The 25,226-nt window shown below is 44.4% G+C and overlaps 1 protein-coding gene across 2 annotated transcripts in view; it reads left to right on the forward strand.

Moving 5' to 3' along the window:
• PTPN4 (protein tyrosine phosphatase non-receptor type 4) overlaps positions 1–25,226 on the forward strand; it is a 246,725-nt gene that overhangs the window by 21,472 nt on the left and 200,027 nt on the right. For both annotated transcript variants that reach the window (XM_038743503.1, XM_038743495.1), the window contains exon 2: positions 24,338–24,445. In XM_038743503.1, coding sequence (XP_038599431.1) covers positions 24,338–24,445 — 108 coding nt within the window. The remainder of the gene's footprint in view (positions 1–24,337; positions 24,446–25,226) is intronic.

Below are 25,226 nucleotides of genomic sequence, written 5' to 3' on the forward strand. Positions count from 1 at the left end.
GATTGATTGATTGATTGATTGATTGACTGTCACAAGCCCAGGTGCCAGCTCGATGGGGGTGTTGGAGCTGGACTCCGGTACTTGCCCATCCCAAGAGAGATTCCAGGCAGGGCTGAAAAGACCTCAAATGGCGACTGTTTGGCTCATCGGCTCATTGAAGTCTCGTCCCCCTGTCAAATCTCCATCCCCTTGTTGGGTAGGGACCGTCTCTATATGTTGCCAACTTGTACTTCCCAAGCGCTTAGTACAGTGCTCTGCACACAGTAAGCGCTCAATAAATACGGTTGATTGATTGTTGCCCCTGCGTGCTAAATGAAGCAGTGGCAACTTGTAGACCTATTAGACCTGTAGACCTATAAGAGAAGCAGCGTGGCTCAGTGGAAAGAGCACGAGCTTTGGAGTCAGTGATCGTGGGTTCAAATCCCGGCTCCGCCAATTGTCAGCTGTGTGACCTTGGGCAAGTCACTTCACTTCTCTGGGCCTCAGTTCCCTCATCTGTAAAATGGGGGTTGACTGTGAGCCCCCCATGGGACAACCTGATCACCTTGTATCCCCCCAGCGCTAAGAACAGTGCTTTGCACATAGTAAGTGCTTAATAAATGCCATCATTATTATTATTAACTTAGCAGGTTCATTCATTCAGTCATATTTATTGAGTGCTTACTGTGTGCGGAGCACTGTACTAAGCGCTTGGGAAGGACGAGTTGGCAACATATAGAGACTGTCTCTACCCAACAGTGGGCTCACAGTCTAGAAGCAGGTAATTGAGAACCTCATTAACCTTGGTAACCTGATATTGAAATTGCTCCCCACCAGAGAGCCAGAGGTTGGGGCAGCAGTGAGATTACTGGATTCATTCATTCATTCAATCGTATTTATTGAGCGCTTACTGTGTGCAGAGCACTGTACTAAGCACTTGGGAAGTACAAGTTGGCAACATAGAGGGACGGTCCCTACCCAACAGTGGGCTCACAGTCTAGAAGAGGGAGACAGAGAACAAAACCAAACATATTAACAGAATAAAATAAATAGAATAAATATGTACTAATAAAATAGAGTAATAAATCCGTACAAACATATATACATATATACAGGTGCTGTGGGGAGGGGAAGGAGGTAGGGTGGGGGGATGGGGAGGGGGAGAGGAAGGAGGGAGCTCAGTCTGGGAGCCCCCTTGTCTGCTGTGTGACTGTGGGCAAGTCGCTTCACTTCTCTGGGCCTCAGTTACCTCACTCTTTTGGATGTCTAGAAGGGGGGAGAAAGGAAGCCTTTCTCCTCTCAACAGCAGTCAGTGTTTATTGAGGGCAGCTTTTTTTTTATGCTATTCGTTAAACACTTAGTAGGTATCAGGCACTGTATTAAACGCTGGGGTAGATACAAGAAAGAGGCCCTTCACAGCTTTAATTCCCATCTTCTAGACTGTGAGCCCGCTGTTGGGTAGGGACCATCTCTATATGTTGCCAGCTTGTACTTCCGAAGCGCTTAGTACAGTGCTCTGCACACAGTAAACGCTCAATAAATTCGATTGAATGAATGAATTTTACAGATGAGGTGACTGAGGCTCAGAAAAGCAGTGACCTGCCCAAGGTCACACAGCAGACAAGTGATGGAGCCAATATTAAAACCCAGGTCCTCTGAATCCCAGACCTGTGCTATTTATTACTCTATTTATTTATTTAACTTGTACATATCTATTCTATTTATTTTATTTTGTTAATATGTTTTGTTTTGTTGTCTGTCTCGCCCTTCTAGACTGTGAGCCCGCTGTTGGGTAGGGACTGTCTCTATATGTTGCCAACTTGTACTTCCCAAGCGCTTAGTACAGTGCTGTGCACACAGTAAGCACTCAGTAAATACGATTGATTGATTGATTTGTGCTAGACTATGTGCAGAGCACTGTACTGAGCACTTGAGAGAGTGCAATAAAGTAGCTATAATCTCTGTCCTCAAGGAGTTTTCACTCTAACTCTTGGAGGTCAGATTGATTCGTATAACAATAATAATAATAATAATAATGATAGCATTTGTTAAGCGGTTACTATGTGCAGAGCACTGTTCTAAGCGCTGAGGAGGATACAAGGTGATCAAGTTGTTCCACGTGGGGCTCACAGTCCTAATCCCCATTTTACAGATGAGGGAACTGAGGCTCTGAGAAGCTAAGTGACTTGCCCAAGGTCACACAGCGGACATTTGGCGGAGTCGGAACTCGAACCCATGACCTCTGACTCCAAAGCCCGTGCTGTTTCCAATGAGCCACACTGCTTCTCTATTCATATGCTATTAGAACAGGTAGCATCCTAAATCAGCAGGTGCTGTGTTTTTTTCAAGGCAAAAATGTAAGGTTTAACAAACCTCAGTTAAAGAGGCTACTCTTTAATTGTCACTCTGTGGGAACTCTTGCCTTTGATGCTGTGTAATCCCATACTTCAGTTTATGGGCCTGATCGGTCAGCCTGCTGAGGATTTCAAGGAAGGATATAAAGGTGGGCGATGATGCTGTTTTATTCAGTGTGATAGACTGCCATATAAGTTGCCTCTCTCTGTTTCTTGTTTCAGTCTGCTGGTAGTTTCTTCCTCATTTAGAGAAGCAGCGTGACTCAGTGGATAGAGCATGGGCCTGGGTATCAGAAGGCCATGGGTTCTAGTCGCGGCTCTGACATTTGTCTGTTTGTGACCTTGGGCAAGTCACTTAACTTCTCTGTGCCTCAGTTACCTCATCTATAAAATGGGGATTAAGACATTGAAAGTCCCCCAGTGTTTAGAACAGTGCTTGGCACATAGCACTTAACAAATGCCAGTATTATTATTATTATTATTATTATTATTATTATTATTATTATTATTATTATTATTATTATTACAGATCGGTAACATATAGAGACGGTCCCTACCCACCAACGGGCTCAGAGTCCAGAAACGGGCCCACAGTCTAGAACTTCTCTGTGCCAGTTACCTCATCTGTAAAATGGGAATTGAGACTGTGAGCCCCAACCCGATTTACTGGTATCCATCCCAGCAATTACCTGGCCCATAGTGAGCGCTTAGCAAATGCCTTAATTAGTATTTACAAATCTAATCTGCAGTGTGTTACCCTCTGGCCCAGAGTTCCTGCTAAATAAATGATTAGCCTCCTGAGGAATTTGCTCAGGTGTGTGCAAAATCACTTCATTCCGTGCTGAAAGCACCTCTTTGGGGGCCATATTTGGGTTTCTTTATTTTTAGAAAGTTCAGATCCAAGGTCGAGCAAGCGTGATTTATGGCAGGGTTAACTTTGGAGTACATAAAATGCCCCTTCCTTCCTCTCCCCGTCGTCCCCCTCTCCATCCCCGCCATCTTACCTCCTTCCCTTCCCCACAGCACCTGTATATATGTATATATGTTTGTACATATTTATTACTCTATTTATTTTACTTGTACATATCTATTCTATTTATTTTATTTTGTTAGTATGTTTGGTTTTGTTCTCTGTCTCCCCCTTTTAGACTGTGAGCCCACTGTTGGGTAGGGACTGTCTCTATATGTTGCCAACTTGTACTTCCCAAGCGCTTGGTACAGTGCTTTGCACACAGTAAGCGCTCAATAAATATGATTGATTGATTGATTGATAAAATGGCAGCTCCAACATCAAATTATGATTAGCACAGACTCAAGTCGCCGATATCCCTTTCCTTCCCAGCCCAAGGGGTTGGAAGTTCTGTAGGCCTAAATTTGAGGACCCCCAGCCCGTGTAAGATGAGCTGTGGAAATTGCAGGTTTGGTTCCATCCGGACTGTGGCTCTTCTTTGAAGTCCTCTGAGGTAGGCCGCGTAAGGCTACTTAGAGCGGCGGGTCTGGTGGCCATGGCAGTCTTCCTGCCAGCAGGCAACTCTACTTTGAAGCCACTGAGGTAGAAACCCTGGGTTGGTTCCTCCCATTCCCCAATCCCCGTCCTCTTCCATTCTGATACTTGGGTTGCGCTTTCATTTCTCCTGAATTTCACTTTGGCCTGGCCCATGCCTTGGACTTGGGACTGTCTTGTCCTCTATCACTGCTGCCTTACTGAGGTACCAAGAGGCCTTCCCCTATTCATCATCATCAGCAATCGTATTTATTGAGCGCTTACTATGTGCAGAGCACTGGACTAAGCGCTTGGGAAGTACAGATTGACAGCATATAGAGCCGGTCCCTACCCAACAGTGGGCTCACAGTCTAAAAGGGGAAGACAGAGAACAAAACCAAACATACTAACAAAATAAAATAAATAGAATAGATATGTACAAGTAAAATAAATAAATAAATAAATAAACAAATAGAGTAATAAATATGTACAAACATATATACATATATACAGGTGCTGTGGGGAAGGGAAGGAGGTAAGAAGCGGGGGATGGAGGGGGGGGCGAGGGGGATGGAGGGGGGACGAGGGGGCTGTCTTCCCTCCAGCTCTCTCACCCTTCTGCATTCATTCATTCAATCGTATTTATTGAGCACTTACTGTGTGCAGAGCACTGTACTAAGCGCTTGGGAAGTGCAAGTTGACAACATATAGAGACGGTCCCTACCCAACAGCGGGCTCACAGTCTAGAAGATCATCTGCCCATTTAGATCTGTGATCTTTGGCCATTTGGTCTTCGCCCCACCCTTGGCCCCACAGCATGCCTATCAATTAGACATTCATTCATTCATTCAATTCATTCAATCGTATTTATTGAGCGCTTACTATGTGCAGAGCACTGTACTAAGTGCTTGGGAAGTACAATTTGGCAACATATAGAGACAGTCCCTACCCAGCTGTGGGCTCACAGTCTAGAAGGGGGCTCACAGTCTTAATCCCTGTTTTACAGATGAGGTCACTGAGGCTCAGAGAAGTTAAGTGACTTGCCCAAGGTCACACAGCAGACATGTGGCGGAGCCAGAATTAGAACCCATGACCTCTGACTCCCAAGCCCGTGCTTTTTCCACTGAGCCACGCTGCTTTATGTTGATAATAATAATAATAATGTTGGTATTTGTTTGGCGCTTACTATGTGCCAAGCACTGTTCTAAGCGCCAAGGGAGATACAAGGTAATCAGGTGGTCATTCATTCATTCAGTCGTATTTATTGAGCACTTACTGTGTGCATAGCACTGTACTAAGTGCTTGGGAAGTACAAGTTGGCAACATATAGAGAGGGTCCCTACCCAATAACAGGCTCACAGTCTAGAAGCAGGAGACAGACAACAAAACAAAACATGTGGACAGGTGTCAAGTCATCAGAATAGATAGAAAGAAAGCTAGATGCATAGCATTAACAAAATAAATAGAATAGTAAATATGTACAAATAAAAAGAGTAATAAATCTATACAAACATATATACAGGTCCTCCCCCTCTCCACCCCGCAGCCTTACCTCCTTCCCTTCCCCACAGCATCTGTGTATATATATATATATATATGTTTGTACATATTTATTACTCTATTTATCTTACTTGTACATATCTTCTATTTATTTTATTTTGTTAATATGTTTTGTTTTGTTGTCTGTCTCCCCCTTCTAGACTGTGAGCCCACTGTTGGGTAGGGACCGTCTCTATATGTTGCCAACTTGTACTTCCCAAGCGCTTAGTACAGTGTTCTGCACACAGTAAGCGCTCAATAAATACGAATGATTGATTGATATTGATTGAGAGGAAAAGGGGGCTCAGTCTGGGAAGGCCTCCTGGAGGAGGTGAGCTCTCAGTAGGGCTTTGAAGGGAGGAAGAGAGCTAGCTTGGCGGATGTTTGGAGGGAGGGCATTCCAGGCCAGGGGAAGGACGTGGGCCGGAGGTCGACGTTGGGACAGGCGAGAACGAGGTACAGTGAGGAGATTAGCGGCAGAGGAGCAGAGGGTGCGGGCTGGGCTGGAGAAGGAGAGAAGGGAGGTGAGGTAGGAGGGGGCGAGGTGATGGGCAGCCTTGAAGCCGAGAGTGAGGAGTTTTTGCTTGGTGCGTAGGTTGACTGGTAGCCACTGGAGGTTTTTGATGAGGGGAGTAACGTGCCCAGAGCGTTTCTGCACAGAGATGATCCGGGCAGCAGCGTGAAGTATAGACTGAAGTGGGGAGAGGCAGGAGGAGACAGCATGGCCACTAGGCCATGCTGCTCCTATGGGGCTCACAGTCTAAGTAGGAGGGACAACAGGTGTTTAATCCACATTTTTACAGTTGAGGAAACTGAGGCACAGAGAAGTTGTAACTTGCCCAAGGTCAGTCAGCAAGCTATTGGCAGAATTACCAGGCCCCGGGCTCCATCCGCTAGGCCATGCTTGTTCCCCAGTGGATTGTGAATGTACCATACACACACCTGCTACTTTCAGTTCCTGTCCTCTGACTCCCAAGAGTCACCATCCATCGACTTCCTCCTTGCCAGATATAATGGGCTCCATCCTGTCCTAATCCTCAGTCTCCTAGCCTCCTTTCATTGTATTGATCCTCCCTTTTGAAAACACAGTCCAACCTTGATTTGACTGAGCGTTATCTCCTCATTCTCCACCTCTCCCTCTGGCTGCTCCTTCTCAGACTCCTTTGCTCTCTCGCTTTCAGACCCTCAGTGTGGGTGTCTCTCAAGGATCTGTTTGGGAGCTCCTAATTCCCTCCCCTGCTAAAATAGAATTAGACTGGATAGGAGGCCTCCTCCGGGAGGCCTTCCTAGACTGAGCCCCCCCTTTTCCTCTGCTCCTCCTGCCCTCCCCATCACCCCCACTCCCTCCCTCTGTCCTCCCCCCTTCCATTCCCCACAGCACTTGTGTATATTTGTACATATTTATTACTCTATTTTATTAATGATGTGTATATAGACTGTGTATTCTAGACTGTGAGTCCACAGTTGGGTAGGGACTGTCTCTACATGTTGCCAACTTGTACTTCCCAAGCACTTAGTACAGTGCTCTGCACACAGTAAGCGCTCAATAAATACGATTGATTGATTGATTGGTATATCTATCGTTCTATTTATCTATTTCGATGGTATTGACACTATCTACTTGTTTGTTTTGTTGTCTGTCTCCCCCTTCTAGACTGTGAGCCCGTTGTTGGGTAGGGACTGTCTCTATAGGTTGCCGACTTGTACTTTCCAAGCGCTTAGTACACTGCTCTGCACACAGTGCTCAATAAATACGAATGAATGAATGAATAGTATTATTTTCTGGACTCCATGCTGTGATGAGGGACATGGAGAGCTTGACGATTCTCTCTCTCTCTCTCTCTCTCTCTCTCTCATTCATTCAATCGTATTTATTGAGCACTTACTTTGTGCAGAGCACTGTACTAAGCGCTTGGGAAGTACAAGTTGGCAACATATAGAGACCTCCCTGGGGCACAGCATTTTTTTTCCTGCTCCACTGCTTCCATCATCAGTCTGCAGTCTGTGTCCAATGGGCTTTCACAATTTTTGCCGCTGCTCTTTTTCACTTCTGTCCCATTTTCTGACAGTTCAGGAACACTGGACCAGAATCTCTCATCCAGCGTTCAGAAGCAGCGTGACTTAGTGGATAGAGCACGGGCCTGGGAATAAGCAAGCGCTTAGTACGGGGCTCTGCGCACAGTAAGCGCTCAATAAATATGATTGAATGAATGAAAGAAGGGCTTGGGTTCAGGTTCTGGCCCTGCCACTTGTCTGCTGTGTGACCTTGGATGGTCACTTCGCTTCTCTGTGCCTCAGTGACTTCATCTGTAAAATGGGAATTAAGACTGTGAACCCGTTGTTTGACATGTGCTGTGTTCAACCTGATTAGCTCAGAACAGCACTTAGTACAGTGTCTGGGACAAAGTAAGCACTTGACAAATACACCTCCCCCAAAAAAGGCAGAGTTGCCTAATGGAGAGACTATGGGCCTGGGCGTCGAAAGACCTGGATTCTAATCCCGGCTCTGCCACTTGTCTGTGGGGTGACCTTGGGCAAGTCACTTAGCTTCTCTGTGCCTTAGTTTCCTCCTTTGTAAAATGAGGATTAAGACTGTGAGCCCCTTGTGGGACATGGACTGTGTCCAAACTGATTTACTTGTATCTGCCATAGCGCTTATTCATTCATTCATTCACTAGTTCATTCATTCATTTGGTCGTATTCATTGAGAGCTTACTGTGTGCAGAGCACTGTACTAAGCGCTTGGGAGTGTACAATACAATAACAAACGGACACATTCCCTGCCCTTAATGAGCTCAGAGTCTAGAGGGGGAGAAAGACATTAATATAAATAAATTAATAAATTACAGAATTACAAAATAAATTCTATATAGTGATGGTATTTGTTAAGTGCTTACTATGTGCCAAGCACTGTTCTAAGCGCTGGGATAGATACAAGGTAATCAGGTTGTCCTACGTGTGGCTCACAGTCTTAGTCCCCATTTTACAGATGAGGGAACTGAGGCACCGAGAAGTTGAGTGACTTCTAGACTGTCTAGACTTCTAGACTTCTAGACTGTGAGCCCACTGTTGGGTAGGGACCATCTCTATATGTCACCAACTTGTACTTCCCAAGTGCTTAGTACAGTGCTCTGCACACAGTAAGCGCTCAATAAATACGATTGATTGATTGGTTGATTGACTTGCCCAGAGTCACACAGCTGACAAGTGGCAGAGGCGGGATTAGAACCCACGACCTCTGGCTCCTAAGCCCGTGCTCTTTCCACTAAGCCACGTATTCATTCAGTCGTATTTGTTGAGCGCTTACTGTGTGCAGAGCACTGTACTAAGCGCTTGGGAAGTACAAGTTGGCAACATATAGAGACGGTCCCTACCCAACAGTGGGCTCACGGTCTAGAAGATGCGCTGTGGGGATGGGAGGGAGGATAAATGAAGGGAGCAAGTCAGGGTGATGCTTACTACAGTGCTTGGCACACAATGCTTAGCAATCATTAAAAAAACTCCCACAAAAACAATAAAGCCTTTAGTCATCATCATCATCATCAATCGTATTTATTGAGCGCTTACTGTGTGCAGAGCACTGTACTAAGCGCTTGGGAAGTACAAGTTGGCAACATATAGAGACAGTCCCTACCCAACAGTGGGCTCACAGTCTAAAAGGGGGAGACAGAGAACAAAACCAAACATACTAACAAAATAAAATAAATAGAATAGATATGTACAAGTAAAATAAATAAATAAATAGAGTAACAAATATGTACAAACATATATACATATATACAGGTGCAGTGGGGAAGGGAAGGAGGTAAGATAGTCAATGGGAAAGAGCCCGGGCTTTGGAGTCAGAGGTCATGGGTTCAAATCCGGGCTCCGCCACTTGTCAGCTGTGTGACTTTAGGCAAGTCACTTCACTTCTCTGTGCCTCAGTTCCCTCATCTGTAAAATGGGGATGAAGACTGTGAGCCCCACGTGGGACAACCTCATCACTTTGTATCCCCCCAGCGCTTAGAACAGTGCTTTGCACATAGTAGGCGCTTAATAAATGCCATCATTATTATTATTATTATTATTTTCCCCACGTCATGAAATTTTTGCACCACAGAGAATTGATGTCCCTGCATAGTGCACACACTGTTTCAGATGGCTGTAATAGATCAAAATGGGTAAAATTGTCTTCCTGCATTGGTTGGAAAAGATTAAAATATCCCAAGGCCTCCGAACTTTGCGCTGTTCAGTTGTCAGGTCCGAAATAAGGGAGGGAGGTGTCCATATTATGCCAACTTGTTGCTTATGGTAGTCTACTGAGCTTCTTTTCAGCCAGGATGGTTTGTATGGAGCAGGTGTTTGCCGGAAGGGTTGGGAGGGAGGGAAGGGGAATTAGTCATGGCCAGCTGGCCCCTTTGTAAGAAAGCTGGGATGAATTATCGGAGCCAAGAACTCAGAAAAAGACAGGGAAATTGATCAGGGATGAGTTAGGGGTCATGAGTTGCTACTTGGAAGTAGCTGGATTTTTTTTTTAATTTTTTTCTCTGCAAGTTCATTCATTCATTCAATCGTATTTATTGAGCGCTTACTGTGCGCAGAGCACTGTACTAAGTGCTTGGGAAGCAACGTGGCTCAGTGGAAAGAGCTCGGGCTTGGGAGTCAGAGGTTATGGGTTCAAATCCCGACTCCGCCAACTGTCAGCTGTTTGACTTTGGGCAAGTCATTTCTCGGTGCCTCGATTACCTCGTCCGTAAAATGGGGATTAAGACTGTGTTTGTACATATTTGTTACTCTATTTATTTATTTATTTATTTTACTTGTACATATCTATTCTGTTTATTTTATTTTGTTAGTATGTTTGGTTTTGTTCTCGGTCTCCCCCTTTTAGACTGTGAGCCCACTGTTGGGTAGGGACTGTCTCTATATGTTGCCAACTTCTACTTCCCAAGCGCTTAGTACAGTGCTCTGCACACAGTAAGCACTCAATAAATACGATTGATGATGATCATGATGATGATGACTGTGAGCCCCACGTGGGGCAACCTGATCACCTTGTATCCTCCCCAGAGCTTAGAACAGTGCTTTGCACATAGTAGGCGCTTAACAAATGCCATCATCATTATAGAGAAGCAGTGTGGCTCAGTGGAAAGAGCACAGGCTTTGGAGTCAGAGGTCATGGGTTCAAATCCCAGCTCGACCACTTGTCAGCTGTGTGACTTTGGGCAAGTCAGTTAACTTCTCTGTGCCTCAGTTACCTCATCTGTAAAATGGGGATTGACTATGAGCCCCACGTGGGACAACCTGATCACCTTGTAACCTCCCCAGCACTTAGAACAGTGCTTTGCACATAGTAAGTGCTTAATAAATGCTATCCTTATTATTATTATTATTAATTGAGAAGTGCTTGAGAAGCAGTGTGGCTCAGTGGAAAAGAGCTCCGCCAATTGCCAGCTGGGTGACTTTGGGCAAGTCACTTAACTTCTCTGTGCCTCAATGACCTCATCTGTAAAATGGGGATTAAGACTGTGAGCCCCCCCGAGGGACAACCTGATCACCTTGTAACCTCCCCAGCGCTTAGAACAGTGCTTTGCACGTAGTCAGTGCTTAATTAATGCCATTATCATTATTATTATTTATTATTATTATTACAAGTTGGCAACATATAGAGATGGTCCCTACCCAACAACAGGCTCACAGTCTAGAAGGGGGAGACAGACAACAAAACAAAACATGTGGACAGGTCTCAAGTCGTCAGAACAAATAGAATTAAAGCTAAATTTAACAAAATAAACAAAATAGTAAATGGACGAAATCATTAACAAAATAAATAGAATAGTAAATGTGTACAATTAAAATAGAGTAATAAATCAGTACAAACATAAATACAGGTGCTGTGGGGAGGGGAAGGAGGTAGGGCGGGGGGGAATAGAGGTGAATGCCAATCCACTATCGATGTTCAATGATTAATAACCCAAATGACTAAATATTGGAATACTTTCTGCCTTAAAAGGCTTATATTTGGTCTCATATCTTTGAAGTGCATTAAATTGGGTTATGGGAAGTGTAATAGAAGCGTGAGACAATATCCTCTGCCCACAAGGAGCTTGTCCTCTATAAAGAGAGACAAACATAAAAGTATTGACAAATAGCAGTATGGCCTAGTGGAAAGAGCAACGGCAAAGGAGTCAGAGGACCTGGGTTCAAATCCCAGCTCAACTGCTTGTCTGCTTTGTGACCTTGAGCAAGTCACTTAAATTATTTCCTCATCTTTAAAATGGGGATTAAATACCACCTGTTCTCCTGCTTAAACTGTGAGCCCCATTGGGAGAGGGCTGTCTGGCCTGATTATCTGGTGTCTATCCCAGAACTTAAAACCACGCTTGGCACATGGTAAATGCTCAACAAATACTATAATATTGCAATACTCCCACGTAGTAAGGGCTTAACATTTACCAACATTATTAAACAGTCACCAAAATAAATTAAATGTACAGTTGGTTGCCTATATCTATATATAGGTATATAAATAAAAGTTGCAGATGAGTAAAAGTTGGGATGGAAGTGCTAGAGATGGCTGTTGAGTTTACGTGCCAGGAGGCTGAGAATTAATCAGAGTGGGCCTCGTAGAGGAGGTGGGCTTCCCAGAGGGGTTTGACTATGTGCAGATCTGGGGAGGGAGGGAGGGATTTCCCAAGCGCTTAGTACAGTGCTGTGCACACAGTAAGCGCTCAATAAATACGATTGATGATGATGATGATGATGATTTCCAAACCGGGGAAACAGTTTGAGTGAGGGGATGGAAACAGAGGAGTGTAGTGCTTAGGCTGTGAGCTCGTTGTGGGCAGGGAATGTGTCCGTTTATTGTTATATTGTACTCTCCGAAGCGCTTAGTACGGTGCTTTGCACACAGTGAGCGCTCAATAAGTGCGGTTGAACGAATGAGTGAATGCAATCCACGGTACACTTAGGGCTGCCTGAGAGGACAGAAGAGAGTGAGCTGGGAAATAGCAGGTGATGAGAGCAGAAACGTGGGTTGGGGCGATTTGGGGCAGAGCTGTAAAGCCATTTGTGTCTACAGAGGGACAGAGGAGAGATTTTGGAGGGTTTGAAGGGAAGGAGAGATGGGAGGCTGAGCGGGGTGTGGAGAACGGTACCTGTCCTGCCGCGGGGGAGTATAGATTGCGGGGAGCCAAGGCTAGAGGCAGGGAGACCCTCATGGAGGCTGCTACCATATCCTAGCTGCGGTAAGACTGGTGTGTTAGCCGTTTGGGTAGACAGGACCGTGTGGAACTGGGAAAGGATAATAGTAGTAATAAAAATAATAGTGATAATCGTGGGGTTTGTTAAGCACTTATTATGGGCCAGGCACTGAACCTACTGTTGGGGTGGATCCAACAAATCGGGTTGGACGCAGTTCCTATCCCACACGGGGCTTCACATTCTTCAATCCCATTTTACAGATGAGGTAACCGAGGCCCACGGAAGTGAAGTGACTTGCCCAAGGTCACACATTAGACAGGTCGTGAACCCAGGTCTTTCTGACTCCTGCTCTGTACACTAGGCCGGGCTGCTTTGGATGTGTAGGAGATGTAGAAGCCCTGGCCAGATGGCACAGTGAACCGACAGTCTAAGAATGGAAAGAAAACAACAATTCAAGGACAATTGGCGAAAAGCAGCGAAGTACACGGACGAGATGAACTTAGGAGGAGTAAAGAGAGTGAGCCAGAGAGTAGTGGGTGAATGAAGCTGGTGGGAAGGTCCTTGAAGTCACTTGTAAGGAGCTTTTGTTTCATGAGGGCAGCTCTCAGAGATTCAGCTCAGCAGTGTTTTGTTTGGGAAGGTGATTCAGGCAGCAGTGTCATTGAGTATGGGATAAAGGGAAGAGAGTCCCGAGTGTGAATATCCAGTGAAAAGGCAGATGATAATAATAATAATAATAATATCATTTATTAAGCACTTACTATGTGCAAGGCACTGTTCTAAGCGCTGATAGTAATGATGGTATTTATTAAGCACTTACTATGTGCAAAGCACTGTTCTAAGCGCTAATAGTAATGATGGTATTTGTTAAGCACTTACTATGTGCAAAGCACTGTTCTAAGCGCTGATAGTAATGATGGTATGTGTTAAGCCCTTACTATGTGGAAAGCACAGTTCTAAGCGCTGATAGTAATGATGGTATTTGTTAAGCACTTACTATGTGCAAACCACAGTTCTAAGTGCTGGGGAGGTTACAATGTGATCAGGTTATCTCACAGTCTTAATCCCCATTTTACAGATGAGGTAACTGAGGCACAGAGAAGTGAAGTGACTTGCCCAAAGTCACACAGCTGATAAGTGGCAGAGCGGGGATTAAAACCCACAACCTCTGACTCCAAAGCCCAGGCTCTTTCCACTGAGTCACGCTGCTTCTCCAATTCAATCAGCCAATCATCTTTGGGGGTATTTGAACACTTTGTGTGTGTGTGTGTGTGTGTAGAGCACTGTACTAAGTGCTTGAGAGAGTATAGTACAACAGAGTTGGTAGACGCATTCCCCACCCACAACGAGCAGTCCGTCAAACCTTTGTGTTACGACTAGTACTCGACTCGGGATAGTGGCTGTATGTGTAGAGAAGGGGCAGAGCTGAGAAATGTTTTGGAGGTAGAATCAGCAGTATTTAGCAGTTTGGTTTTTTTTTTAAATGGAATTCATTGAGTGCTTGTCATGTGTCAATGTTGCCAATTTGTATATGTTGCCAATTTGTACTTCCCAAGCGCTTAGTACAGTGCTCTGCACATAGTAAGCGCTCAATAAATACAATTGATGATGATGATGATGTCAAGGACTGTTTTTAAGCACTGGGGTAATAATAATAATGATGGTATTTGTTAAGCGCTTATTTTGTGTGAAGCACTGCTCTAAGCGCTGGGGGGATACATGGTGATCAGGTTGTCCCATGTGGGGCTCACAGTCTTAATCCCCATTTTACAGATGAGGGAACTGAGGCTCAGAGAATAATAATAATAATAATGGCATTTATTAAGCACTTACTATGTGCAAAGCACTGTTCTAAGCGCTTGGGAGGTTACAAGGTGATCCGGTTGTCCCATGGGGGGCTCACAGTCTTAATCCCCGTTTTCCAGATGAGGGAATTGAGGCCCAGAGAAGTGAAGTGACTTGCCCAAAGTCACACAGCTGACAAGTGGCGGAGCCAGGATTCAAACCCATGACCTCTGACTCCAAAGCCCAGGCTCTTTCCACTGAGCCACGCTGCTTCTCTTAGAGAGGGCATTTAATTCCCATTTTAAAACTAATATAACTGAGGCAGAGAAGTGGCTCACCCAAGGTCACACAGCAGAGATCATCATCAATCGTATTTATTGAGCGCTTACTATGTGCAGAGCACTGTACTAAGCGCTTGGGAAGTACAAATTGGCAACATATAAGAGATGCAGCAGAGCAGGGCTTAGACACCCCCAAGTCCTGATTTCCAGGCCCATGCTCTTTCCAGTAAGCCACATTGCTGCTTCTCCTTCTCCCCTTCTTACTTGTACTACCTATAATTCATGTGAATGTCCATTTCTCCCCTCAACGTTGTAAGCTCTTTAAGGGCAGAGAATGTGTCTACCCTTTTTATTTAATAAATTCCCAATTTATTTAATCTTGGGGAAATTAATGTCTATAGTCTGAAAGACTGGAGAACAGAGAAGTTAAGTGACTTGCCCAAGGTCACACAGCAAACATGTGGCAGAGCCGGGATTAGAACCCATGACCTCTGACTCCCAAGCCCGGGCTCTTTCCACTGAGCCACGCTGCTTCTCTGTAGTTAGAGTTTATTCAGGTTGTGCACAATCCCTGTCCCACTTGTGGTTCAAGGCTAAGAAGGAGGGAAGAGGGGTGTTGAATTCCCAATTTTCAGTTGAGGAAACTGAGGCACAGTGAAGTTAAGTGACTTGTCTAAGGTGACACAGCAGACAAGTGGCAGAGCCGAGATTAGAATCCAAATCCTCCGTCTCCCAGGCCCCTGCTTTTTCCAGTAGGCCATACTGCTTCCCAGCTGTGGGATGGTGAGAATAGAGTGAGTGAAGAGATGAGGATTCATGGACTTTTAAATATTAAATTTACTTGTCTGCTTTCCCAAAATGTAGGCCTGTTTTCCTGCCAATCTCGTTTCCATTTTACGCCTCTTGTTCCTTTCCCACTTAATGTTTCTTCCTCTATCTCTCCTACTTTCTGCGATTTTGTTTTAATCCTCAAGAAATGCTGTTTCGGGTTAGGTTAGGGCACACATTTGAAGGAAGCACCATATTTGAATTATTTTCTAAATGAAAATAGGTAGTATAGGTCAACTAATTTTGCAATCCAATCATTAATGTAATAATTTCCCGGAATTTTCCCTTTTCAGTCTTGTTTAAATTGTTAATTAAACATTTCATTTCGTTAGGGAAGAACGAGGTGTTTTCTTTTTATTTATATTATACTTTGTTATTTAAAAACATGATGCTCAGGAATTGCTGTATAAAAGTCTAAAGAATATAGATACTTCCCACATGTGTGGGAACCTAAGCCTCAGTTTAGTATTTTGAACTGTTTTGTAAACATTTTTTTCCAAACATAGGAGTAGGAGTATTCCATTTTGAAGACAAGCCTCCTGAAAAGATATGACTGGTAAAAGGTCAGGCTATTCCGAGTTCAAAAATGTCAGAAGTATATATAGCATTTCTGGATTTCTTTCGATTTTTTTTTCCTCTTTCAGAAAGTACAGTTGATTCAACTCAGTTGGGAATAAAACTAGGCATGGGGAATTTCGTCTGTAGAGAAAAAGCGCTAAAACATTTTTTAAAATGTATTTGGTGATGCACTTACTGTGTGTCAGGCACCGTACTAAATTCTGGGGTAGATACAACTAAATCAGGTTGGACACCGTCTGTGTCCCACCTGGGGTTCACGGACTTAATCCCCATGTTACAAATGAGATATCTGAGGCCTAGAGAAGGGAAGTGACTTGTCCAAGGTCCCGCAGCAGCAAGTGGCCACCCGGGATTAGAACCCAGGTCCCCTGACTCCCAATCCCAAACTCTTTCCACTAGACAACACTGCTTTTCATGTTAAAACTATTGATTACAGGGGTTGGGTAATAGAAGGTGAAAAACAACCTATTCTATGCTATTTCTTTATTATTCATTGTCATATTTATTGAGAGCTTACTGTGTGCCGAGCAGTGTACTAAACATGCTTTGAATAGACCAAAGAAAAGGAATAGCGCAATTCTATCAATCAATCACTGCTATTTATTGAGCACTTATTGCTGTGTGTCAAGCACTGTTGTAAGCACTGGAGTAGAGTTTAATCAGGTTGGGCACAATCCCTGTCCCACTTGTGGCTCAAAGTAGGAGAGGACAGGGGTTGAATCCCCAATTTTCAGTTGAGGAAACTGAGGCACAGAGAAGTTGACTATAATACAGTCAAGTTGGTAGACAAGGCAGATTCCTGCCCTCAGGGAGCTTAGAGTCTAGTTGGGGAGACAGACATGAAAATAATTTACAGATAAGGGGAAAAGGTACATACGTGTACATACATGCTAGTGGGGTGGTGCTTAAGTGTTACAGACCCAAGATCATAGACAATGCAGGAGGGAGGGAAGAGTGTGGGGGGAAATGAGGGTTTAGTGAGGGAAGACTTCTAGGACAAAATCAAGCAGTGGTATTTATTGAGCTCTTACTACTTACAGAGCACAGTTTTAAGCACTTGAAAGAATACAGCACAACAGAATTAACAGACATGTTCCCTGCCCATAATAATAATGAGGAGGAGGAGGGTAGTATTTAATAATGATGGCATTTGTTAAGCGCTTACTATGTGCGAAGCACTGTTGTTAAGCACTTACTATATAATGAGCTTGCAGTCTAATGGGGCTTTGATTCATTCATTCATTCAATCGTATTTATTGAGCACTTACTGTGTGCAGAGCACTGTACTAAGTGCTTGGGAAGTACAAGTTGGCAACATATAGAGATGGTCCCTACCCAACAATGGGCTCACAGTCTAGTAGTGTGATTTTTTACCAGGGCTCTAGAGGTGGGGAGAGTGATGGTCTGTCAAATTTGAGAGGAGAAGGAATTCCAGGGCAGAAGGTGGTTGTGAGCAAGGGAATGTCAGCAAGACACAGGAGATTGAGGTCCAGTGATCAGGTTGGTGTTAGAAGAACAAAGTGTGCAAACTGGGTTATGGTGGGAGATTAGTGAGATTAGGTAAGAAGGGGAGAGTACAATAGAGTACTTTCCCCTTAGTCTGCACACAGGAAGCGCTCAGTAAATACCATTGATTCAGTGATTGGTATGAAGGAGGGGAGAGTTCCAGGCCAGAAGGAGGACATGGACAAGGGATCAGCTTGGAGACACATCAACAGATAAACTCAAGGAACAGTGAGTAGTAGGAGTGAAATGTATGGGCTGGGCTGGGTTGTAATTATAATAATAATAATGGCATCTATTAAGCACTTACTATGTGCAAAGCACTGTTCTAAGCACGCTGGGGAGGTTACAAGGTGATCAGGTTGTCCTACGGGGGGCTCACAGTCTTAATCCTCATTTTACAAATGAGGTAACTGAGGCCCACAGAAGTGAAGTGACTTGCCCAGAGTCACACAGCTGACAGTTGGCTGAGCTGGGATTTGAACCTGTGACCTCTGACTGCAAAGCCTGGGCTCCTTCTACTGAGGGGGCGGGGGGGAGGAGGAGGAGGAGTAATGATGGTGTTTGTTAAGCGCTTACTATGTGTCAAACACTGTTCTAAGCCCTGGGGTAGATGTAAACTAATCAGATTGGACACAGTCCCCGTCCCACATGGGGCTCACACTTTTAATCCTCATTTTCCAGATGAGGTAGCTCAGGCCCAGAGAAGTAAAATGACTTTCCCAAGGTCACACAGTAGACAAGTGGAGGAGCTGGGATTAAACCCAGGTTCTTCTTCCAGGACTGTGCTCTATCCACTAGGCCACTCTTCGTGGTGAGGTAGAAGGGGGAGAGCTGATTTCAATCAGTCAATCGTATTTTTTGAGCACTCGCTGTGTGCAAAGTACTGTGCTAAATACTTGGGAGGGTACAATATAGCAGAGTTCGTTTGAACAGACAGTGCAGGTATTTGCAAATATAATTCCATTTCCACCACTGAGTTGTATTATAGTTTTTTTTGGTAGGGAATCTGTGAACTCCCGTAGCATAAAACAGCTGGGGCAGAGTGATCACAATGGGTGGGTGGAACAGGGTAGAAAACTGTAATGGCGAATCTTGGTCAGGGATTTGTTTTGTTGCTAGCGGGTGGCTGAAGTGAACCCTCATCGAGTTGCAAATTGTGTTGCAGATTCCCTGGGGTGGACACATTCTCTGAATTTTGTGCCACCCGCTGTGGTAGCCTCTGAGGAATAGAATAGGGTCCATTGGACTGCTTTGAGGTGAGGGGCAAATAGCACCTGGGGTGTTTGCGGGAAAAGCAGGGAGCCTAAAGTTGGCTGTTATCATTAAAATAGCAAGAGCCAGTAAGCTGGAAGAATCTGGGATTGTGGTGATCGATGCCAAGGAACAGTTCAGCCTCACAACTAGCCAGGAGATCAGTCAATCAATCAATCAATCAATCAATCATGTTTATTGAACGCTTACTGTGTGCAGAGCACTGTACTAAGCGCTTGGGAAGTACAAGATGGCAACATATAGCGACAGTCCGTACCCAACAGTGGGCTCACAGTCTAGATCCCTGATGCCAGAGCAAGCACCTCATCCTAGGGGGAACCATCTGGGATCATCCCTCCATCGTGTATATCGAGCATATCCTCTGCGCACTTGGGAGGGGACATAAAGGTTAATAGACACAATTCCTCCCCTCCAGGAGTTTACAGTCTAGCATCGGAGACTGACAAAAAATAAGCTATGAAGAAAGAGAGCAACAGAGTTTAAGGATGACACCTGTCCACATGTTTTGTTTTGTTGTCTGTCTCCCCCTTCTAGACTGTGAGCCCCTTGTTGGGTAGGGACCATCTCTATATGTTGCTGACTTGTATTTCCCAAGTGCTTAGTACAGTGCTGTGCACACAGTAATAATAATAATAGTGATGGCATTTATTAAGCGCTTACTATGTGCAAAGCACTGTTCTAAGCGCTGGGGAGGTTACAAGGTGATCAGGTTGTCCCACGGGGGGCTCACGGTCCTCATCCCCATTTTACAGATGAGGTAACTGAGGCCCAGAGAAGTTAAGTAACTTGCCCAAAGTCACACAGCTGACAATTGGCAGAGCCGGGATTTGAACCCATGACCTCTGACTCCAAAGGCTGTGCTCTTTCCACTGAGCCACGCTGCTTTTCTGTAAGCGCTCAATAAATACGATTGAATGAATGAATTCATAAATGCTTCCAGGGTGGAGAGAGGGTGGGCCTGAGTATCCAAGTGGTCAAGCGGCAGGAGTTGGGGGGAGATCATTAATGGTATTTATTGAGCCCTTATCATGTGCAGAGCACTGTACTTCTCCCCACTTCAATCCATACTTCATGCTGCTGCCTGGATTATCTTTGTCCAGAAATGCTCTGGGCATGTTACTCCCCTCCTCAAAAATCTCCAGTGGCTACCAATCAATCTGCGCATCAGGCAGAAACTCCTCACCCTGGGCTTCAAGGCTGTCCATCCCCTCGCCCCCTCCTACCTCACCTCCCTTCTCTCCTTCTCCAGCCCAGCCCGCACCCTCCGCTCCTCTGCCGCTAATCTCCTCACCGTGCCTCGCTCTCGCCTGTCCCGCCGTCGACCCCAGGCCCACATCATCCCCGGGGCCTGGAATGCCCTCCCTCTGCCCATCCGCCAAGCTAGCTCTCTTCCTCCCTTCAAGGCCCTACTGAGAGCTGATCTCCTCCAGGAGGCCTTCCCAGACTGAGCCCCTTCCTTCCTCTCCCCCTCGCCCCCCTCTCCATCCCCCGCCCATCTTCCCTCCTTCCCTTCCCCACAGCACCTGTATATATGTATATATGTTTGTACATGTTTGTTACTCTATTTATTTATTTATTTATTTTACTTGTACATATCTATTCTATTTATTTTATTTTGTTAGTATGTTTGGTTTTGTTCTCTGTCTCCCCCTTCTAGACTGTGAGCCCACTGTTGGGTAGGGGCCGTCTGTATATGTTGCCAGCTTGTACTTCCCATGTGCTTAGTACAGTGCTCTGCACACAGTAAGTGCTCAATAAATATGATTGAATGATTGATTGAAGTGTTATAATAATAATAATAATGGCATTTATTAAGCACTTACTATGTGCAAAGCACTGTTCTAAGTGCCGGGGAGGTTACAAGGTGATCAGGTTGTACCACAGGGGGCTCACAGTCTTCATCCCATTTTACAGATGAGGTAACTGAGGCCCAGAGAAGTGAAGTGACTTGCCCAGAGTCACACAGCTGACAATTGGCGGAGCCAAGGTTTGAACCCATGACCTCTGACTCCAAAGCCTGGGCTCTTTCCACTGAGCCACGCTGCTTCTCTGATGGATGGCATTAGAAGAGTGAAATGTGTGGGTTGGGTTGTAGTGGCAGAGGAGTGAAAATAAGTAGGGGGGAAGAGAGCTGATTTGAGTGGCAACAGTCAGGAGTTTTTACTTAATTCTCCCTCTTCATTTACAACAGACCACCACTCTCCGTGCCTTTAAAGCCTTTTTAAAATTACATCTCCTCCAAGAGGCCTTCCTTGACTAAGCCTTCATATTGTATTGTCTCAAGCCCCTACTACAGTGTTCTGCACACAGTAAGCGCTCAATAAATATGATTGAATGAATGAATGAGTGAATTTTGCCTGTTTCCCACTGTGTGACCTGTACCTTTTAAGCACCTCATACTCCCCCCGTCTTCTCCCTCCCAGCACTTAGGTACTTATTCGTAATTTATTGGAATGTCTTTCTCCCCTCTAGACTTGTAAGGTCTTAGTAGTCAGGGGACATGTCTACCGACCCTATTATATTCTCCCAAAGCCCCTAGTCCCGTGCTCTGCACACAGTAAGCACTCAATAAATACCATTGATTGATTGATTAATGCAGAGAGAAATCATAATAGCGCCTTCCCAGACTGAGCCCCTTCCTTCCTCTCCCCCTCATCCCCCTCTCCATCCCCCCATCTTACCTCCTTCCCTTCCCCACAGCACCTGTATATATGTATATATGTTTGTACATATTTATTACTCTATTTATTTATTTTCCTTGTACATATCTATTCTATTTATTTTATTTTGTTAGTATGTTTGGTTTTGTTCTCTGTCTCCCCCTTTTAGACTGTGAGCCCAATGTTGGGTAGGGACTGTATATGTTGCCAACTTGTACTTCCCAAGAGCTTAGTACAGTGCTCTGCACATAGTAAGCGCTCAATAAATACGATTGATGATGATGATGATAATAATAATAATGATGGCAGTTTTTAAGCGCATACTACGTGCAAAGCAGTGTTCTAAGTGCCGAAGAGGATACAAGGTGATCAGGTTGTCCCACGGGGGGCTCACAGTCTTAATCCCCATTTTACAGATGAGGGAACTGAGGCACAGAGAAGTGAAGTGACTTGCCCAAAGTCACATAGCTGACAGGTGGTGGAGCCAGAATTTGAACCCATGACCTCTGACTCCAATGCCTGGGCTCTTTCCACTGAGCCACGGTGCGAGGGGTGGAGACACATGCATGGCACAGTGTCTTTGAAAATGATCTGAGCAACAGAGTGATTTATGGACTCAAGTGGGAGAGGAAAAGCCAGGGGGTTCTTTAGACTGTAAACTTGTGGGCAGAGAATATGTCTGCTAATTCTGTTGTATTGTATTCTCCCAAATGCTTAGTACAGTGCTCTGCATATAGTAAGTGCTCAATAAATAATTGATTGCGGTGGGTTAAGGCTTGGACCAAGAGGCTGGCAGTTTGGACTGAGAAGGCTTTTTCTTTTATGATATTTTGTTAAGCTCTTAATATGTGTCAAATACTGTTCCAAGCGCTGAGGTCAGTACACATTGATTAGGCCAGACCCAGCCCCTGTCCCACACGTGGGGTTCTGGAGATGGTATGAAGAAAGAGGTAACATGATTTGGTGACTGAATATGAACGCTGAGAGAGAGAGAAAGATAGTGCTTGTTAATACCAAGATCTGAACCAGGTTCTGGGTTATTTGAATGTGAGGCGCTAGTGTATCCAAGTCGGAGATGGGCAAAACCCAAACAATCCACCCATAAAATGGCCCTGCTCCCTGGGCAGAAACTTGAAGCGTAAATGGAGCCTGTCTGCTACCTCTACTGTGCCCTCCTAACCCCATAAATCCAGTGCTGGGCAACAGTAAGACCCTCACAAAAGCGTTTTGATGGATTGGAATTGGGATTTTATGGGATGCGGTGTGAGTCAGTACGTTGGGCTCCTACAGATTCTGCTGATGCATTAAACCCTCCTCACATGTTAGTCCATTGAGGACTCACAGCAACCATCAGTTTCCCAGGTTTCACGGCAGGGGCCGAGTTGGGGAGGCCCTCGATTCCTGGGCCTGAGCCTTCAAACTGCTAAAGGGCAAAACACAACAACTGAAAAAGGAACCGTGAGGGACAAAATGGTGGTCTGAATATGTGGTCCAAAGAATCTGTTTGGAGAGAATTTGGTCTCGTTTTTAGTGTATGTGTGATGTTCATCATTCATTCATTCATTCAATAGTATTTATTGAGCGTTTACTATGTGCAGAGCACCGTACTAAGCGCTTGGGAAGTACAAGTCAGCAACATATAGAGATGGTCCCTACCCAACAACGGGCTCACAGTCTAGAAGGGGGAAACAGACAACAAAACAAAACAAAACATGTCGTGTTTCCTGCTGTTGAGTTCTCAAAGACAGTAGGTCTTTTCCGAATCCCGATCCCTTCTGCATCACCCTTGCACTTGGATATACACCCTTTATTCACCCCTTTCTCACCCCCAGAATACTTATGTAAATAGTCATAATTTACTTATGTTAATTTCTGTCTCCCCCTCCAGACTGTAAACTCATTGTGGGCAGAGAACATTTTTACCAATTCTGTTATATTGTACTCTCCTAAGCACTTAGTACAGTGCTGATCACCTTGTAACCTCCCCAGCGCTGAGAACAGTGCTTTGCACATAGTAAGTGCTTAATAAATGCCATTAATATACATAATATATTGATTTGATTCCAACTTGATGGATAGTCCAAGCCTCTGTCGAAAGGCTGGAGTGCCGCATTTGGGGTTTATCAGCCTACCTCACACTTAGTAATGCAATGTCATTGGCAATAGAAGGCTGAAGGACAACTCTCTCTGGCAAGTTTCACAAGTCCTTGGAAATTTTAAACAGTTAAAAGTCCATCTTGGAATAACTGTCCCTTCAAAGCCCTACTGAGAGCTCACCTCCTCCAGGAGGCCTTCCCAGATTGAGCCCCCTCCTTCCTCTCCCCCTTCTCCCCTTCCCCATCCCCCCGCCTTACCTCCTTCCCCTCCCCACAGCACCTGTATATATGTATATATATTTGTACGTATTTATTACTCTATTTTACTTGTACATATTTATTCTATTTCTTTCATTTGGTTTATATGTTTTGTTGTCTCTCTCCCCCTTCTAGACTGTGAGCCTGCTGTTGGGTAGGGACCGTCTCTATATGTTGCCAACTTGTACTTCCCAAGCGCTTAGTACAGTGCTCTGCACACAGTAAGCACTCAATAAATACGATTGAATGAATGAATGAATGAATGAAAAAGTGGGGTTTATAGTACGGTTCATCACAATTTCAGGATTGACTTCATCCAAGGATTTCAGGATTGGTTTCAAATTTGTCATGTAATTGGATTTTGAGGTACACATTTCTCCCTGGTTGTCTTCCAGGAACGTGGCCTAGCTAAATCCTCCTGAAGGATTCCTCTAGAAGAAACTCACCTTCTTCATAGAGAACACAAAAGGGCCTGATTAAATTTTATAAACATGTGCACTCCTTAATCATTTTTATTTCATTTTTCTTCTAGAAACATGATCAGGGACAGGTTCTGTTGGATGTAGTCTTCACACACCTTGATTTGACTGAAAGAGATTATTTTGGTTTACAGTTGGCTGATGATTCCACAGATAACCCAGTAAGTTGAATCTTAATTATGTTCTGAATCAATTTCTTAAAGCCGCTTTTCTTACTCTTCATTCAGATTAATTGTCCCATAGCAGTGCATAATGCACATCATGCTTTGAAATTCTGATTTATCTCCTTTGAACCGTTCTGAAAAAAATCTCTCTCCTTTTTGTGTACTCTAACCTTTCTTTTCTTCTTGAATACAATTATAGTATGCTACTTGCGTAAATTGTAATTTTGCAATTAACTCTTGAATTGCTTTCTATTTCCCAACCCACCTACAACAGAAAGCTGTTTTTTTTTTTAAATGGAGTAGAGCACACTTTATTTTCTCACGGAGTAAGTACAGTGAGTGTAATTTAGATTTCCTTCTGTAAAAATAGAAAATAGAGCATGGAACGGTGAAACGGTTATGGTTTTAATTTCTGATCCTCAGAATTGTTTTTACAAATTCTGAAACCGGGTGGCTCTTGTCCAAAGGCTTTTTTCTTCTTTCGGTTAAGATTTTTTAAGCAGTAAAGTTTAGGGGGAGAAAATCCTAAATGTGAAGGGGATTAAATTCAAGATGCACTGTTCCTTGGCTTCGAATATGGGATTTTTGTTTGTGTTTTGTGTTTTGACTGGAGGGTGGGGGTGGGGGGGTACTATTAACCATTGTTATGATTTGACTTGAGGGGGGGAACTATTAACTTTTGTCCTTCCCACCCCAACCCAGAAAGGGGAGTACTTGTTTTTAGACAAGAACACCAGCTAGTGTTCTTCCAGTTTCATATTGAACTTGTGAATTCATT

Source organism: Tachyglossus aculeatus, chromosome 1, assembly GCF_015852505.1.
Source record: "Tachyglossus aculeatus isolate mTacAcu1 chromosome 1, mTacAcu1.pri, whole genome shotgun sequence".
NCBI classification, from domain to species: domain Eukaryota; kingdom Metazoa; phylum Chordata; class Mammalia; order Monotremata; family Tachyglossidae; genus Tachyglossus; species Tachyglossus aculeatus.